Raw genomic sequence first — 17,732 nt, forward strand, 5'->3', positions numbered from 1 at the left:
ATTTAGGATTTTATTTTCATTTATTGATGATATTGTACTTTTATGACTAGAGTGGAAGTCAGTGCTCCAGCTCAAGTGAATACTCTAAGCAATATGTTGCCGTCAGCCACTGTGCCAGAATCCATGACAATTAGTAAGTACTTCCTTGAGGTATCTAGGTTGATGGAATTAACTTTGAAAGTCCTATAACTGTTCATGTCTATTTTTATTTCAGTAAGATCTTTTTAGAGAGGCATATAACACTCCATTTCTAATATACTGGCCATGTTGGAAATGACTGCTTGAAAATGGTTTTTGAATTGGCAGATCCCAGGTTATGGTTCATTGCAACTGGTATGTCATTAGCTTCTTTTTCCAGGGAGCTAATGTCATCCTTATAGTAGATGTGGCTTGAGTAGTTAAATGAACAATAATGATTTAATTTGATTAACGTCTTTAAATCTCTGCAAGCTCTGAAAACACTAATGGTTGCTTCTGATGTGGTCACTTATTTTGCCAGCTTTCATTAATGCCTAGTTGTAGGAAAACCCAAACAAGCCTGGAACTCTTTTCATGTATGTTCAGTCTGTGGTTTTGATATGGAAATCTGCTCCAAACATAAATATGGACTTTGATAAGCAAAAACTTTAGTTAAGATTAAGGTGGAGGACAGTCATATTTTCAGTGGTGTTAAGAGTTGAGCTGGACAGGATAAAATAGCCTTTGCTGTAAAAAGAGATTAGTACAGGCATTTTTTCCTTTTTCTTCACATAAACTTGTAAAAAAAAAGACTTAGTTCCTAAACTGACTAGCTGTCTGAACGTGTAAACCGGTATGGTTTCATTTACCTCACTGTACAGGTAGTTTTGTAACTGAACTGGTGGATATGGCTTTGTTCCTACAGCTCTGGGGTGTGTGTTTGTCTCTTTCTTTTTATAAATTTAAATATGTACAAATTTTAAATTATGACATTTGGGAAGTTAGAAGTGATGCAGCCAAGACTATTTTCTGAAATTGATTTATGAAAATCATCAAAATGAATGAACCCTTAATATATTCTAATTCTGTGTTCAAATGTCGCCTACAAATGGTACCCGTGTCAAAGTATGTTAAAGCAGATAGACCATGCATTTTCGCTGGATGCTGTGTCAGGCTCTGGCATGGGTCTGCTGACTGACCTTTACAAAGATGAAAAATCCTTTCTAACAGGTTACTTTATGAAGTAGGAAACTAGTTTTGAGACTTTTAAGTGACATAATTGAAGGTGTAGATGGAGGTGCTGTTAACAGTGTGATGCTTAAGTCACTCGCTATTCTCTGTTCATGTTATTACTACATTATCCTTTTGTTCTTACATTTTTATTTTATTTTTCAGTAATAGAATTTTAATGAGAAACTTTCTGATTTTATTGTACGGTATTGATTTTGTTTCGTAGGTGTATTAGGTACCAGCAGGGGCCGCAATTGTTCTCCTTCAGTTGCTCAGTTAGTTCTTGTGAGTAGTTAAGACAGCTATAAAACAGAAAGTAAATATTGAGATTTTCAATTCTTGATACTTAGCAATTTGTAAATGAAGTGAACCATGGGATCAACAGAAGCATACATGCTATCATTAGTTTCCCATTTCAGAGAAGGTTTTAGTGGAAGGAAGGGATGAAGCTTGTCAAAACAATCTATAGAGCCAGTAGAATGTTTAGTAAATAATCTAATTATCATTATCATTATAATCAAAATTCAGGTACTGTACATATAAGCTAGTACCTTTATAATAGCTGATCCCAGATACATTCAATAAAAATGCTTTCTTCACATTCATTGTTAGTGGTCGTAGATTCTCCATACAGGAAGAATTCAGTGCTATGACAAAGCCAGACACTGAAGCTCTTTTTCTCTATTGCAATTAGCAGCAGAATTATTAAATGGTGAGGCTTATAGCTTGGTTGCATAGCAACTAATTCTAACACATCAGACAAGAAAAATGGAATGCAGTAGTGCAGCAAGAAAAGCTGTGAGGTCTTCAGTGACTGGATTTTTGTGCTTCTTACTTTTGAAGACAAAGCCTGAATTATTTTTTTTTTAAATTTTTAAAAAAATCTATTCTTTTTCTGTTTCCTTTCCAATTTACTAGTACAGTACTAACCATTTCTTGGTTCTTTTGATATGTGGGCTGGAAAATTATGTTATGAGAAGCTATAATTTAAAATTTATGCCATTTTGAATGATTTTCCTGAATTTATGTCCCATGCATTTATAAGGTATAGGTTAACTTAGCGGCAGATACGTCTCAAAAAATACTAATACCACTCAAGAGAAATCCTAATCCATAGAGTTAGAGCTTCGCTATGTATGTTGGACGTCATTTGAAAACTTGCCCTACTTTACAGATCGTTATGTCTTATAACCAATTTTATAAAGAATTAAGTTTGTCAGAAGTTTTATATTTATGGGCCTATTCCATTATGTCATTTTCCATTTTTAAAAAAATTGTATTTATCTTGTCATATTTGGATCACAAACAACTTTATGTCTGCTCCAATTATGGTCATTGGAAGATTATATTTTCAGCACTGTTTTACACCAGAAAAATCTGTCCTACCAGCACAAGTCTCCCCCATTTTTGCAGTGGAAAATGGAAAGTTTGAAAACTTTCATTTTAGAAGGATGCTACTTGTGTCCTTCTTTACAAGGTTCTTTGATTATTGTGCTATTTTTAGTAAATAATTGGGAACTTGTTTTTTCCACTATAATTTTACTCAGTTTTTAAAGTTGGGCTTAACCACAAAGGTTAGCAAAGGTTGTAGCATTGTACATTATTCCATATTTTTTCATATATTCTTGAGAAAGCCCCTGCTTTTCGTGATCACTGAAGAACTTTACTGAATAATCAAACCTACATATTATATTTTTATCCTGGTGGTGTAAGTAAATAAGGTGCATGTTTTTGTACATTCTCTGTCCTCTAAATAGCATCTGACCTGTTCTGTAACTTGGTTGCCACCAGTCACGGACAGGTACTAAATTCTTGTGACTTCTCTGAAAGCACGGAGGGGTTTAAATGTCAACACTGAGAAAAAAGCTGCAGTTTATCTTATGGGCTATACAGTAAGAAGTTCTATACAGTAGAAGGCCAACGCTATCGTCTAATCTGTTTCCTACTAAAATTTGCCCTATTAATAGTGACATGACAGGATAATATTTACAAGGTTTTGAAGCACTAAATAAAACCTTAATAGCCAATGTTCATGCAGGCAGTTTAGGGAGCATGTCTTTAAAGGTCAGACTTCTGATTTAAGATGTAACTAGTCTGCTGGAAGTTTTATTTGTCTCTGAAAATATCTGTGTAAATTTGCACTCAGGAAAATAAAAAAAGCATTCCTGTAGACTGCTCCCAGCCCACCCTGATATTCTATCTGCAGGATTGCAGAGGAGTGCTGCATGACCTTGTGTACACTGAGAGATGATTTAACTTACAGCTCATTCTTTATAACAGGTGATTGCAAATCATACTTATCCAATCTTTGGCTAAACAGCAGAAGAGTTGTGAAACTTATGACTTTTCTGGAGGTTGCTGGGAAATTGACAGGTGTTTCTTAAAGCATGGCACATCTTTATATATTTCATGCTCTGAACGTGACCTTGTAAAAGCTTTATAGAAGCCAGATTTTGCTTCTAATATGCAAGTGAATTAAAAAATGTTTTAGAACAAATATTTGCTTTATTAGTAATTAAGCACTACAGATTAATTTCAACAACAAAAGATAACTTTTTGTGTTTTAAAAACTGAGGTTTAATACAAAAAAAAATTCATTAGCACATTCCATGATTTTTGTTATCTTTTTTTACTGATAAAGAAAGACCTGGTTTGGAATTATTGGTTTGCACATGGGAATCCTTTTTTTTTTAAGAAGTTGTTGCAAAAATATCTCTTAAGATTACGTAATTTGAAAGGCTTCACTAGTTATTGTATTATATCTGTCTCTATGAAACTCTGATTATCACTTGAATTTTAGATATGTTGGTGTCGAATGCTGATCCTTAATAACAGTAGTGTATCTCTTTCCATTAATGTTACCTTACAGAACGTAAATGACATATCAAGCACAAAGCAGTTCAGAATTAGGACATAAACTCTTAACATCAAACCGTTTTCTGAAGTGGGTGTACTTGGCCAACCTCCCACAGTTTTATTTAAAAAAAAAAAAAAAAAAAAAAAGAAGAAGAGGGGGAGAAAGATTGAGGTTGTAAAGTCCAGAAGTCAGAAAATGCCAAATTTATGTTTGATGCTATACCTCTTTCTGTCTGTCTGTCTTTCTGTCTTTCTCTAACCCACACAATCAATGAGACATGTCTGCTGAAAAAATTAGGTTATGAGCATCCACTGATCTCAGAGGCAAGCGTAACACACAGACAAAAGCTTATAGACTGTGGATGTTCTGGCAAATTTGAAATGAAGCTGCTGCAGTGTATGATACGGGATTTACTTTGTTTGCATTCAGCTGGCTGTTCTGATGTGCTGCTAAAATTTTTCAAGAAGCATAAGTGAGAGTAAGAAACTATGATTTTTGAAAGTTTTGAATTTTATGCCCGAATTAAATAGGATTTAATTAATTTTTTTTAGTTCTATTCAGTTACTTGCATCAAAAGATCATGAAATTAAAGTTTCTGATTTTTTTTCCTGGTAACTTTTTATTTAATTAACACTAGTGAATGTTTGATTCCTTTGTATTTGCTGCAGATGGAGAAGTTAAAGAAGTATTGATGGTAAACTATGTAGTTTTTATCTTTGTTTTGAGTAATTGATAGAAAACGTGACTCCTTAATACTCATCACTTTGAGAAGAAATAATACAGGTATAGCAATGAAGCGGTATCGCTGCTGGGGTAAGCACAGGCTGTACAAGCCTTCTTGGAACCCACGGCTCTTATCCCAGACTAGTTGTTTGTATTGATGCTTTCTTCTGCATCTCCACGGCAATCCGTAGTTGAACTAAATTAGCAAGAAATACGGAGTATGAAGTGTGTTTCCTTTTATGGTCCTAAATTAAGCGTTGATTTTTGTCCTATATGTGGTAATGAAATTTGGAGCTTCTGCTTTGTATTGTGAATTCTGTAACTCTTAGAAAAAATGAGGCAAATGGAAATGAAAAGCATTTTTTAAAAAAATGAAAAGCTCTTTTATTTCAAGAGGCTTTTTTCTTCTCCATTTATGCAAACCATGGTCTTTAATAGAATCTTGCTTTCATGCTCTGTTTGTTTATGTGTGTGTTGGAGAGGGGACTGAGAGAAGATGAGATTTTAACCCTGTACTCATGCAAAAGATTCTGGGTGGAATAAGGGAAAGAAGATTAAGTTATTAGGCAAGTTAAGGTTACAATTTCAATAGGCTGGTAAAATTGGAAAAAATGGAGACAATTTATAATAGCTTCACTGTTTAAATGTTAATAAATCAGTACACATTTAAACAGACTGAGTATGCGTACAGGCAATTATTGTAACGTAGTCACCCCAGCATAAGTGCAGAGCCAGCGCTACAGTAACTTCTCTGAGTAGCAATGGGTTTAATTTATTCAGTCAGAGAAATAATAGCAACTAACTCAGATTGTGCATTATCATATTTTAATGCCACTTGAAATATTTAAAATACCATTGGCTTGATGCTTTCTTGAGGAGGGTTCTGAATTCAACTTCATAGTTAAAGATCTTTATTTTTTTATAGAGTATTACTGTACTGAAAGCTTACTATGGATGTTTGTTGCTTGTGTTATGCACTTATACAAGGCTTGAACACTTTTTGGATTATTCTATTTTCCTCATCCTTACAATTTTTTCACAGATAGGCGGATGGATTGTGGTCCATTTTCACAACGCTACGTATTATTTTTTTCAGGACTGTTAACAACCCACCAATTTTCCACTGCAAAAAAAATCTACCAGTAAACCACAAAATAACCCAAACAAAAAAACCTCAAAACCTCCAACCTTTCCAATCTGCTCTTAAAGTGGCAGTGTCTTATCATGACCAAAAGAATACCAATAGTGTGTTGAGTTTCATGATCACCAAGTTTGATATTTTATAGCTAAATACAATAACTAAATCTCAGCATGTAGAGTATGGTGGGTTTTTTTGTTTGTCGTCATTCCCCCTCCAAATAAATGCTAGTCAATAAAAGCTATTGTAGACCATCTTTTGAAAAGTAGTCATGAAAATAATGGAGCACAGCATATTTTGTCATATATAATTTTTCCATTCCAAGTTTTTCTTCAATTGCTACTTAAATTGCAGTAGTTACCTGGTCACTTCAATGCAATATGAACTTTACTCTTGCCAAAAAGACTATTCCCCCTTTTATTCCTCATTCTTATTGACTAAAAAGGTGTTCTGTTCTGCCCTGACTGCTTTCTGCCACATGCCTTGTGCCAGCAACAATATTAAACTCAACAGTAAGATCACTTGGCAAGTGTCTGAAAACGAGCCCAGCAGAAAAGAAAGACCAACAAAACCCAAACCTAATTTTGAGCTGGATCTGTTCCTGCCAGGACACTGTATGTATATAAACACCAGTGCTAGAACAGGGAGATGGTAACAGTGATGGGTAAGGAAAGCTGGAATGTTCTTTTTGCTGAAAACACAACCTTAGCAAGGCTGATTAAAGTAGCCATGTAATCACAGCTTTGGTTTGGAATGTAATATTATCAAGGGAGAAAGCAGATGTCTCCAAACTTTTTTTTTTTTTTAAATGTGTATTTAGTGTTTAATACCCACACATTTCACTTTTCGCTTTTCTACAAGACTTGGATTTTTTTTTTTTTTTTGGTAGCTGTATAGGGAACTCATATAAAGATGCTAAGTTACTGTAGAAAAATAATTGTTCTTTCTGTGCTGAATTAATGGAGTGCAAAATCTCCCTAATGACCTACTGAAATGTTTCTTGCTAATGTCAATTAGTTCTCAAGCTGTAATGTGGAATGGGTAGGAAAATAATCATCTACTTTCTCCATGGCCAAAGAAGCAGAAATGTTTTAGAAAAAAATCTAGCGTGGAGAAATTGGATTGGCTGATTTCAAGTGATGTGAGAACCCTGCTGAATCCTGCAAGGAGGAAGTTATCAGCAGATAACCAATGCCAGACTGGAATTGTGGTGTCTGCACTGACTGATGTATTTGACTGACATAGTAAAACTTTCATGTTTTGTCCATTCTGAGTTTGGCAGACTTACTCTGGTCCGGAGGACAATGTTAAGATTTTTGTGAACTCTTAAAAATTTCTGTAACTATAGAAAATATTAAGAAAGATATGAGTAAATCAGTGAACTGAATGTAAAGGGGAAAAGAGTTGTCCAATGGCTTTGCTTACTTGAAGAAATTAAGTAATACCAGTTCTGTTAGTATGTTTTCAGTAAAAGCACAAAAAATTTGCTGACATCTGCTTTGCATACTTGGAGAGCAGAATTGGCTTATTTACTATATATAAACATAGGAACATTTCATTTAACTGTTAGGAGGGATGTTTTAATATAATTGTGTCCCTGCAGAAGCTTTCATCAAATTATTACATAAATGAAATTGTTATTGAAATTTTAAAAAAATAAATCTATTTTAGGACATGTATCCATCCTGATGTTTGCTAGAAGCCATTTAGATCTTTGAAAACATGTTGTATTTCATGTGTTCATGCAAGATCTGGAAGTTGGAATCTGGTTTAGATTAGATGATTAATATTTTTCTGTAAATTTATAGTACACAGTAATAGTACAGCTGTACAGCTATATGGTAAAACCTTTATAATAGCAGAAGGACTCCAGGTGGGGCAGCGCTTTGAGCTGACACTTTTCTATATGGTATTCAGCTACTCTGGTATCACTGTTAAATGTAACCCTAAAGAAGTCTTTAAAAATTATAAAATTCTGTCATAATCTCTTTATTTTTTTTTCTTGATGTAATGACAGAAAGTATTTTTTAAGGTATTTATAGGAAATAAAAAGGTTTTTATGGGAAATTACAGGATTCAGAAATCTCATCTTTAAGGCAGTGTTCAAGACTGAGCTTGAGAAGAGCCATGAAGCAGCAATGACACTTTCTGTACTCTGGTCTCACTGTAATAGTTATATTTCTTGTGTCAGAATTTATAGCAAGGAAGACAAGCAACTTGAAGAAGTAACAGTGTATCTCATTAATATACATGTCATGAAAAGGTGTATTGTCCCATACATCTGCGATTAAAACAATAGAGCTGCAGCCACAGGCAAACTTGTAAACATTTGTATTAAAGCCAGATGCAGACTAATTTAATTTGAATTTAATTTTTGAAGGATTGCTCAAATTAGTGATGAGATTAAGAGCATTTTTATGTGCTTTGTTGAATAGCAAATGATGTTAGCATCATTTTAAGCACGTTGCTGAATTAGTGCCACTATGTACACAACTTTTAGATCTGAAATGAGCAAAAATACACACAGAAATTAATCTTTTTTTGTTCCTTCTCTTTAGATGAACTTCGCCAAGCTATTGTGGCCATGATGAATAGAAAGGATGAACTGGAAGAACAAAATAGGTATTTTTCTTTTCCTAGTCAAGAGGCACTATAATTTAAAAAGATCTGTTCTCTAGTCCAAGATGTCCTTTGTGTAAAGATTTGCATAATCTTTGTGTGATCTTTTTGATTATGTATTATCTTTCCGTGAAAGGTAAGCTTAATACTTCAATATTCAACTGTTGATACCGAAGAGTAATGTTTGCAGATCAGCTTTTTCCTTTGAATTTGAATCACATATAACTCTGTCTATCTTACGAGCTTTTGCCTGTTGTAGCTTTTTCAAAACCAAAACTTATAGTCAAAATATTCTTAAGATCTCTTAAGGTAGCTTTGCAAATGAATAAAAGTTTGCCCTTACACAAATATTCAGAAAATTTCCTTTTTTCCCCTTCTGGTGCAAAGTAGTGTAGGATGTCTAACATTGTTACGCTGAAAGTGGCTGTCATTTGTCTGTGTCCTTATGTTCATTTGGGGCAAAATGATGATGTAAATGTAAAAATGATAAGTCACTTGTTTAAAATGTTATCAAACCTACTTTGTATGTACTTAGTTTATTGGAACACATCATTAGATGAATGAAAATACAAATCTATTCAAAGTGCACCGTTGTTATGCTGTAGTACAGCTATTTTGGTAACTTACATTTTTCTATAGGTATTTTAATGTTTTTTTTCCCCAGAAGTTGTGACTACCAACTGATCCCATTTTCCTGCCTCTCACCCTCCCCACTCCCATAATTGCAAGTTATTGCCCCATTCAGCTTCACATTATTTTTGGCGGAGGGACCAGGATACTTTGGGTTTTAACTATTATGCATCATGCTGACCTTTGCTATCTTATCAAAGATTTTACACAAAGGTCTATGGCTGTGCCCTCAATAGAGGCAAGATTCCTGCCTGTCTCCTGCTCTTGCTAGTAGATAGCTTGTAGCAATATGCTTATAGATTATTCCTGAGATGTATATGTTTGCACTGAAGAATTGAGACCTGTTTTCTGCCTGGTAGTACAGTAGATACCATAATAGATTGTGCTTTGGCCATGTTGACGAGATTGTAATACAAACTAATAGTAAGCACTTACAACTGTTCTGATTGGGTCCTTTTTCCTTGTAGCTTTTCATATATTTGTATAATCAAATCAGGTGAATTTATTACATTGAATAATGAAATTTTAGGATGACATTAATAGTATTGTTCAGGCAACCTACTCTGTGATTTGTAGAGTATCCTCTAATTACTAAGTGGTGTTTGCAGCGTTCTAACAGAGGCTGCTGCCTTCTTCCAGGTCTCTGAGAAATCTGCTTGATGGAGAGATGGAGCATTCTGCAGCGCTAAGGCAGGAAATGGACAACTGGAGAAGGAAAGTAGCAGAACAGGAAGAGCGACATGCCACGAAAGTCCAAGCCTTGGCACGGTAAGAAGCGCTGAAAGTGTCATAAAATGTAACATCAGTGGAATTCTGCATACAAGAAAAAAATCATTTTCAAGTAGTTTAGTTCTCAGTAGAACATAAGTGATGTAGGACTAAAAATCCCATGGACTTTAGTTGAATTTAAACTGAAGAAAACCTTTGAAATTTAGTGGGCTTGTGGTTTTTGTTTTGATAAGTGTTAACAGGAAATGAGAGTTTAAAATGATAGTTAAACCACTGTTATAGCTCCAGAGGAAAGAATATTAGTGAGCTGAATTTATGAGAACATCAAGTTTAATTTTCAAAAGTAAGTAGACTAATACTAAGAAAAATAAGCCATGAAAATAGCAACAGTTAGATAATGAGATTAAATACAAAGGAATACATAGAATCATAGAATCATTTAGGTTGGAAAAGACCCTTGGTATCATCGAGTCCAACCATCAACTCCACTCTACAAAGTTCTCCCTTACACCATATCCCCAACACCACATCTAAATGACTCTTAAACACATTCAGGGATGGTGACTCCACCACCTCCCTGGGCAGCCTATTCCAGTGTCTGACCACTCTTTCTGTGAAGAATTTTTTCCTAATGTCCAGCCTAAACTTACCCTGCTGCAGCTTGAACCCATTCCCTCTTGTTCTATCGCTAATTTCCTGTGAGAAGAGACCAGCACCAACCTCTCTACAATGTCCTTTCAAGTAGTTGTAGAGAGCGATGAGGTCTCCCCTCAGCCTCCTCTTCCTCAAACTAAACAGTCCCAGCTCCTTCAACCGCTCCTCATAAGATTTATTCTCCAGGCCCTTCACCAGCTTCGTTGCCCTCCTCTGCACTCGCTCCAGCACCTCGATATCTCTCTCATATGTGTAAGGTAAATGTAAGAAGACTTTTCTCTCTTCTTATATCTGTTTTGCCCAGTTCTGTCCTCCCTCCCTTTTCCTTTTTTAAATTAATTTTTATTTTACTTGATAATTTGGAGATTCTTGGTCTAGCTGTCTGTCCAGTCTGGAACAAATCACAATATAAAGATCCTGGGTTTTTTTCCTTCTATTGCGTCTATGATATTCTTAATGTTGTTAAAGTACCTGGTGCTGTCTGCAAACAGTATTTTCCAAACCTCAAATCTGATACAGCTTTAAAATATAAGGGGGTGAGGAGGGGAACAGTGTGGGGAACAGAGGGGAACACCGCGTCATTGTTTATTGTGAACAGGCTGATGTTGCTGTCCCAGAATAACGAAATGCTCATTCTAGTAGAGTAAATGTCTGATTTAATGAATGTGTAAAATGTAGGGTTTTTTTCAAAAATGCAGAAGATAGATTTTTGGGATTCTGGCTGTCTGATCTAGAGCCAGTGTGGACTTTTGGAGACTGTTTCATTTTAACATTATTCCACAGTATTTCCTCTGGTACATGTCTTATATAGTTCCACACTGAGAGTAGTATGGGGACACATCTCCTCCCAAGTTCGTACGTCAGTCAGATCCTAGTGTCAGTTAAATTGAGTTGGAATATTTATGTATTTAATTATTGATTTCAGTTATATAGAATATGTGTCGGCTGCTGCTGACACAGGTAGCATTCTGTATGTACCCTCACGTATGTAAGTAGTAAATAATGGATTATCCATCCTCTTCAGTGACATTTCCATCCGATCTGTCGTCCTTCTATCTGATTGTTTATGCATGATTTTGTTTTCCTTGGGCTGATGTTTTTTTCTTGTCCTGTTGTCAGGTTTTCATGGCTTTATCAACCACTGTATCATAAGCAACAGTCGTTGCCAAACAGTATCAACAGTACCAGTTTCTGAAGTGGTGCAACTGCTTCCCTCTAGCTCTGGGAAGGTCACCTGGAACAGGTTGCTCTGGACAATTTCCAGTCAGGTTTTGGGTAGCTCCACAGATAGAGACTCCACAACCCCTCTGGGCAATGGTGTTGTCAGTGACCCTTTGGCACCCTTTGGCAGTGCTCTTCCTAATGCAGTGCCAATGCTGTTGGCTTTTTATGCTGCAAAGGGTGCATTGCTGGCTCGTGGTCAGCTTGTTGTCCACCAGGACTTCCAGATCCTTCTCTGCAGAGCTGCTTTCCAGCCCCCAGCATGTATGGGTGCCTAGGGCTATTCCTCCCCAGATGCAGGACCTTGCATTTCCCCTTGTTGAACTTCAAGGGGTTTGTTTGAGTCCAAATCTCCAGCCTGTCCAGATCCCTTTGAATGGAAGCACAACCGTCTGGTGTATCAGCTGCTCCCCAGTTTTGTATTATCGGTGAAATTGCCGAGGATGCACTCTGTCCCAGTGTCCAGGTCACTAATGAAGGTGTTAAAACAACCTTGACCTGGTAGTGACTTGCCTGCAGCTTGACTTTGTGCTGCAGCTATGCCAAAAGAAAAGAATTTTAACTCTCCCCTTATATAAATGTGATTTATCTTAAGAAAGGCTTTTGAAGGCAAATGCTCCTGTAATAGCCTGATTTTCTTCTTACAATTCTAAATAAGCTCTGGAGTAACCTATGATGCCTAAGATATTGGGAATGATTCACATCACATGTATAGTAAACAACAAACCTATCCTGAATGTTAAACAAGATTAGTAATCTGTGCCTTATCACAAAGAGAAGTGTTTGTTTTCTGCATGTGCAGAGTGCCTAGTGTCAGTCATGAAGTACCACAGATGAGATTCTGTAAGCTTTTTATTGCATAGCAGAACTAGTATCTGAAAATGATAAATATAAAGCTTTCTTAAAAAGAAAGTATTTAGAATGGTACTAATTCTGCTTTTGATTACACATCATACCGATCTACTCACTTTGAGGGAAGGAGAGATATGCCTAAGTGGGTTTGACATTCATGTGATGTAGGGCAATCGAGACAATGCAAATACTTCATCATTTAATATTCACGTTTCAGGGTATAGGAGTTGTATATTCATATTTCTTTGACTCACTTCCCCCACAGTTTTAGAATTTGCAGTGACATATGGGTGAATCAGATATTTGTCATGCACATACCTTTTTAAAGACTAGATATGGAGCTTTTACAACAGGATCTAAAGAGATGCTCACTTAGACTAACTTGCTATTTTTAACAAGTTTATTTAATTTTTCTTATTATTACAGAGACTTTTATTTAATTTATCTTAGTGCTACAGTGACTGGGTATGTTGTGTTGATTGTTCTTCTAGAAGTCAGTTTACCTTGGCACAAGACGAAAACAGTGTTGGGAGCTGCTTAGGTACAAAAAATCATTGTGTCACCGGTTATTTTGGACTTTGGATGAATTTCTTTAATGATTCATTGCAGCTCATTTTCTAGCACATAAGAAACTTTGCATATAGTTATTTTGGAATATAGGTTTTTCTTCTAAATTATTTTGTTTGTTCACTTCGTACACTGTAGGTGATGCTACTGCAATAGTAAGAGTCGTACAATTTTTTAAATAAATAATATTTTAAACCTGGAATTTGGGCAAGCTGAATAATTTGAAGAATTTGAAATAAAAAAAATATTATGAAATGCTTTGTAAGTGCTGCATATACACTAGGTGAGTGAGAGGAAACTAAGTTTCAGATATTTTGTAATAGTGAAATCTCACTGTTTACCTTGAAGACAATTGATCACATGACCAGAGTAGAAAAAATTCCTCAACTGTAATATTCTGAACATCTTAAGGCAAGGAAAATCATTCAGTAACAATCTGACTATTGTAATTTAATGCACAAATATGCGTCGGATTATGAGAGATGCTATTTCTATGTGTCCCCAAAGCTCTTGTGAAGAATTTGACGTAAATATCTCCCTGAAGGTTTTGAGAACACGAGTTTCAGTGACACATCAGTCAGTGTTGAAATGATTGCTTCTGGATATCTGCAAAATTGATTTATTTGGCTAGTCTCCTAGACTCTCTGAAGCATCTCTGGTCTCCTAGACAAAATGCTAGCTTACTTAGAGAAATTTTTCTGAGTTTCCAAAGTTCTTTTCGAAAAATGGAAAAATTCTTACGTCATTTTAGTTTCAAGTAGTGGTAATCTCATTCTTCCATGTAAAGTATTTGAATAGCTCTTTCATAACAGTTATGATATTGTTTAAAAAGGAGCAGTCTCAGCATTTAACCTATTTCCTAGCCTTCCGATAGAATAGATTAAATAGACTCTCTAGCATAATTTTATAAGCTGGTTTTTTGTTGTTTTTCTTTTTTTTTTTTTTTCCTTGTCAATGAGTCTTTCTCAAATTGCATGGATTATGTCGTGCCAGTGGCTTCTTGGCAGTGGTAAATTTTTTTAATTGAGATTCTTTTTTCTGTATGGAATACTATTACATCCCTTTACGAGGCAAAGAAATTCATTGAAGTTGACTGTGAAATTGGATAATCTCAGATTGCATATTCTTAGACTATATTCAGAAATGTTGGAGGAAAGCATTTTGCAAAGGACAGGCTTTGTAGCAAGAAAAGCAGATAGAAAGAGAAGGTGATAATGCACTCTGTAGGGAAATGGGGGATGAGAATTTGACAATGCTTTATCTTATACTTTTATGTACCTTCTGTTTACTGTACATTTTGTAACTTAATCTGACTCCTTTTATCTAGTGTCTGTATTATTTAAGCCACACTGCTTTTGGATTTGGCATTTTATATTAATCTGTTTTACAACACTTCCGTCAGAGCCACAGTGCTTCAGTGATGGGTGAAATGATGTGTTGAGCATTTTGAAATGATTGCATCACTACCTTAAGTAGCTTCTTAGGGAGAAGAAAAAATATCTCTTGTCCCTGCTTTTGAAAACTAATTTGAATATTCCTACATTCAATGATGTGTTCCCTGCTTAGTTAGTCAGTGACATGTCACAGTTACAAAACCATTTTATAAAACGTGAGATAAGATAAACAACTTCCTCATATTTCTTATCCATAAAGCCATTTTTTGCTTTTTCAGATGTAATATCAGTGCTAAGATAGAGCATAATTTAGATTTGAGCACAGTCTATGTTGTAAAGCTATCGTGAGAATACTTTTCAGTTGATCATGCTTATGGTGTTTGTATTTCACGACAAGCAGTTAAGTTTATCACATCATTCCTTGTCACAGTTTTTTTTCAGAGCTTGGTTTTATACTATAATCTCATTATATTGTATATAGTTCAACTTCCATTTCTATAAGTAATAGTTCTCATTTTTCTTATTTCATTTAGGGTGTATATTATGACAATTAATTGTCATGTTTCACCTGCTAGTAGTAGGATCATGGGGTAGTTCAGGTTGGAAGACATCTCTGGAAGTCATCTAACCCAACTTCTGCATATAGATTCTACATATTCTTGCTGTACACTGTTTATTTTAATTCATTCTCAAGTTTAATGTAATTTTTTAAATTGTTTGGAGGTGGTATCTTTATAGTGCTTTCTAAAATACTGAGTTTTTATCAAGACAGACATCTGTTGGATTTTTGTGGTGTTTTTTTTTTTTTTTTTTTTTTGCAACCCTGAATTTAAAAATAAGACAAGTTTTAGGAGCAAGCTCCACAGAAAGCACTTGTTAGTATCTGGTGTTTGTGCCAGAAACTTAATTATGGTATTTTTCAGGCCTCTATAGTTGAGATACATGAGAAACTACTCTTCTTCAAATTGTTGTCTTACCATGCTCATTTTATGGAAGCACTAGAGGAATTTCTGTATCTTTTTCCAGAATTAGTTATGTGGTTTTTTTTTTTCTTTTTATCTTAAGGTATAGGAAAATAAGTCCTATAAGGCCTCTTCCTCTGCAACAAAAATCATAACTTAAAGGTATATTGTTCTTTAACCTTTTAATGAAATGTTTGGAAGTCAGCTCTTCTAAAACACTTTCTTACTGGTATTCATTTGTATTAACAGCCAGAAATCTTATTTTGACATACATAAGATGTGTCTACTTTGACTTGCATAGTAGACTTTTAACTGTGCTTCATGTACGTATACACGCATCAATAAGCATAACTATTTCTTACAGAAATTTTATGGACATTACTGGAAAATAACCAACCTCCTTCAACTCCCCTTGTGCCCCCATTGTTTTTAAACGGTATGCTAGAGCACAAGGAAGGTGGGGGAGATTTCACCTGCAGGGCCTTGGTCCTTCTTCAAGAACACAGCAGAAGTCCCAGCAGGGCAGCTGATCCACTGCTGCATTCCATGTGAATAGCATCTCTCTTCCACTGTACTCCCATTGATGTGAGAACATGCTGCTTGTTATCCTGTTACATTCATCCTCTCTGTTATCAGAGTCCTTAAGGAACAGTTGCTACTTTTCCTGGCATGAATTAATTTCTTGGTGAGGATATGCATATACCAGTAATATTGCATGCTATCTTTTCATTCATTATATGCATAAAAGTCAGGTATATGTTTCCCAAAATGTGAACTTGTTTTATGCTTTACTTATGCCTAGAAGTATTTAACATCCTCAACAATAGGTAGCACTGTTGGGTCAGCTCAACAAGAATTTCTGCAAATCTGACCCTTAAGTCCTATACGTGAGTTTCTCTTTCTGTAAAATACTTGCTATGGATATCTGATATAATTCCTCTTGAAGTCATTAAAGATTTTTTTAGTGAGTGCTTGCTAATTTATTTTTTTAAAACATGCTCTGATAAAAAGAGCTATATAAATTCATGTAAATCAGGATGGGCCCTCTTTGGAATCTAGCTAAATAGTAGTAGTGAGAAAAATGTCAAAGAATGAGAAAGAATAAGTTGATAAAGAGGCATATTAGAAAATTGTGACTGGGCCATAGTATCCTACTTTGAATTTCAGTCTTGTATCACAAACCTTAAGTGAATTAAAGTCTTTCTGAAGTTCATTTGTACTGTATCAATTTTACATTGATAGCCACAATAGTAAAAAAAGGATTTTTTCTTTTTTTTAATGCTGTCTCAGTACAGACGGAAGGCACTGAGTCTGTTCTCAAATGTAGAAATGAGATGGCGTATGATTATTTCATGAGAATCTTTAAACCTCAATATATTGTAATTGTATACAGTTATTTCCATGCAAATGTATTTACACTTCTGGTGAGAAAGCTTTTTGTCTAGCTGTCATCTGAATATATTTTTCATTAATGAATTATTTAGACTTGTTTCAATATAGTAGATAGAATTAAACTGTGTTTCTGACTTTTTTTCCCCCTTTAATCTGAATATCAGTGTTCATTTCTGGTGGAAAAACTGACTTGTTCTTTGTAGTCTAGGAAATGAAAAATATCATAAACTCATCAAGGACCTCGTTAAAATTTGATAGTTGGGTAATCAATAGTTTCTTCTAAATTATTTAGCAACCTCTTACTAACAGACTGAATAAAATTGAGGTTACGTAGTTCAGAAAACTGATTTGAAATCCATAGAAATATGAATATAGTACTAGTCTAGGGTTTTTATATATGAATATGGTGGCATTGCTCACAACAGCAGTTTATTTTTGCGTGTGTGTGTATATATTTTTTTTTTGCGTTTGTGTGTATGAGTATATATATAGTATGATAAGGACCATAAAATATATTTGCATGTGTTTCTGAATACTTCTCATTCATAAATAAATTCACATAAATAAAATGTCTACCTTTTTGTGTATAATCTGTTTACAGCTTTCTGTAATCTGTTACATATCAAGGGTTCATCATTCCTAGAGCTTGTAACACTCCTCTGGCATGATTTTGACCTGTCCATGTTCTCTCTTCTGTCTAACCAGTTGTGGGTTTATTGTATGTGATATGTGCTGCACCTGTAGCACCTGGATATTTCTATCCTAATGTTGTCTTAAAGAAGAGTAAAAGTTGTCTGCATTCATTG

At 34.9% G+C, this 17,732-nt stretch overlaps 1 protein-coding gene across 6 annotated transcripts in view; it reads left to right on the top strand.

Moving 5' to 3' along the window:
* Positions 1–17,732, top strand: part of SNX29 (sorting nexin 29) — a 126,821-nt gene that overhangs the window by 23,525 nt on the left and 85,564 nt on the right. For all 6 annotated transcript variants that reach the window (XM_074599288.1, XM_074599289.1, XM_074599287.1 and 3 more), the window contains exons 11-13: positions 51–133; positions 8,465–8,528; positions 9,795–9,923. In XM_074599288.1, the coding sequence (XP_074455389.1) occupies positions 51–133; positions 8,465–8,528; positions 9,795–9,923 (276 nt within the window). The remainder of the gene's footprint in view (positions 1–50; positions 134–8,464; positions 8,529–9,794; positions 9,924–17,732) is intronic.

This window comes from Larus michahellis, chromosome 8 (genome assembly GCF_964199755.1).
Source record: "Larus michahellis chromosome 8, bLarMic1.1, whole genome shotgun sequence".
Classification (NCBI taxonomy): domain Eukaryota; kingdom Metazoa; phylum Chordata; class Aves; order Charadriiformes; family Laridae; genus Larus; species Larus michahellis.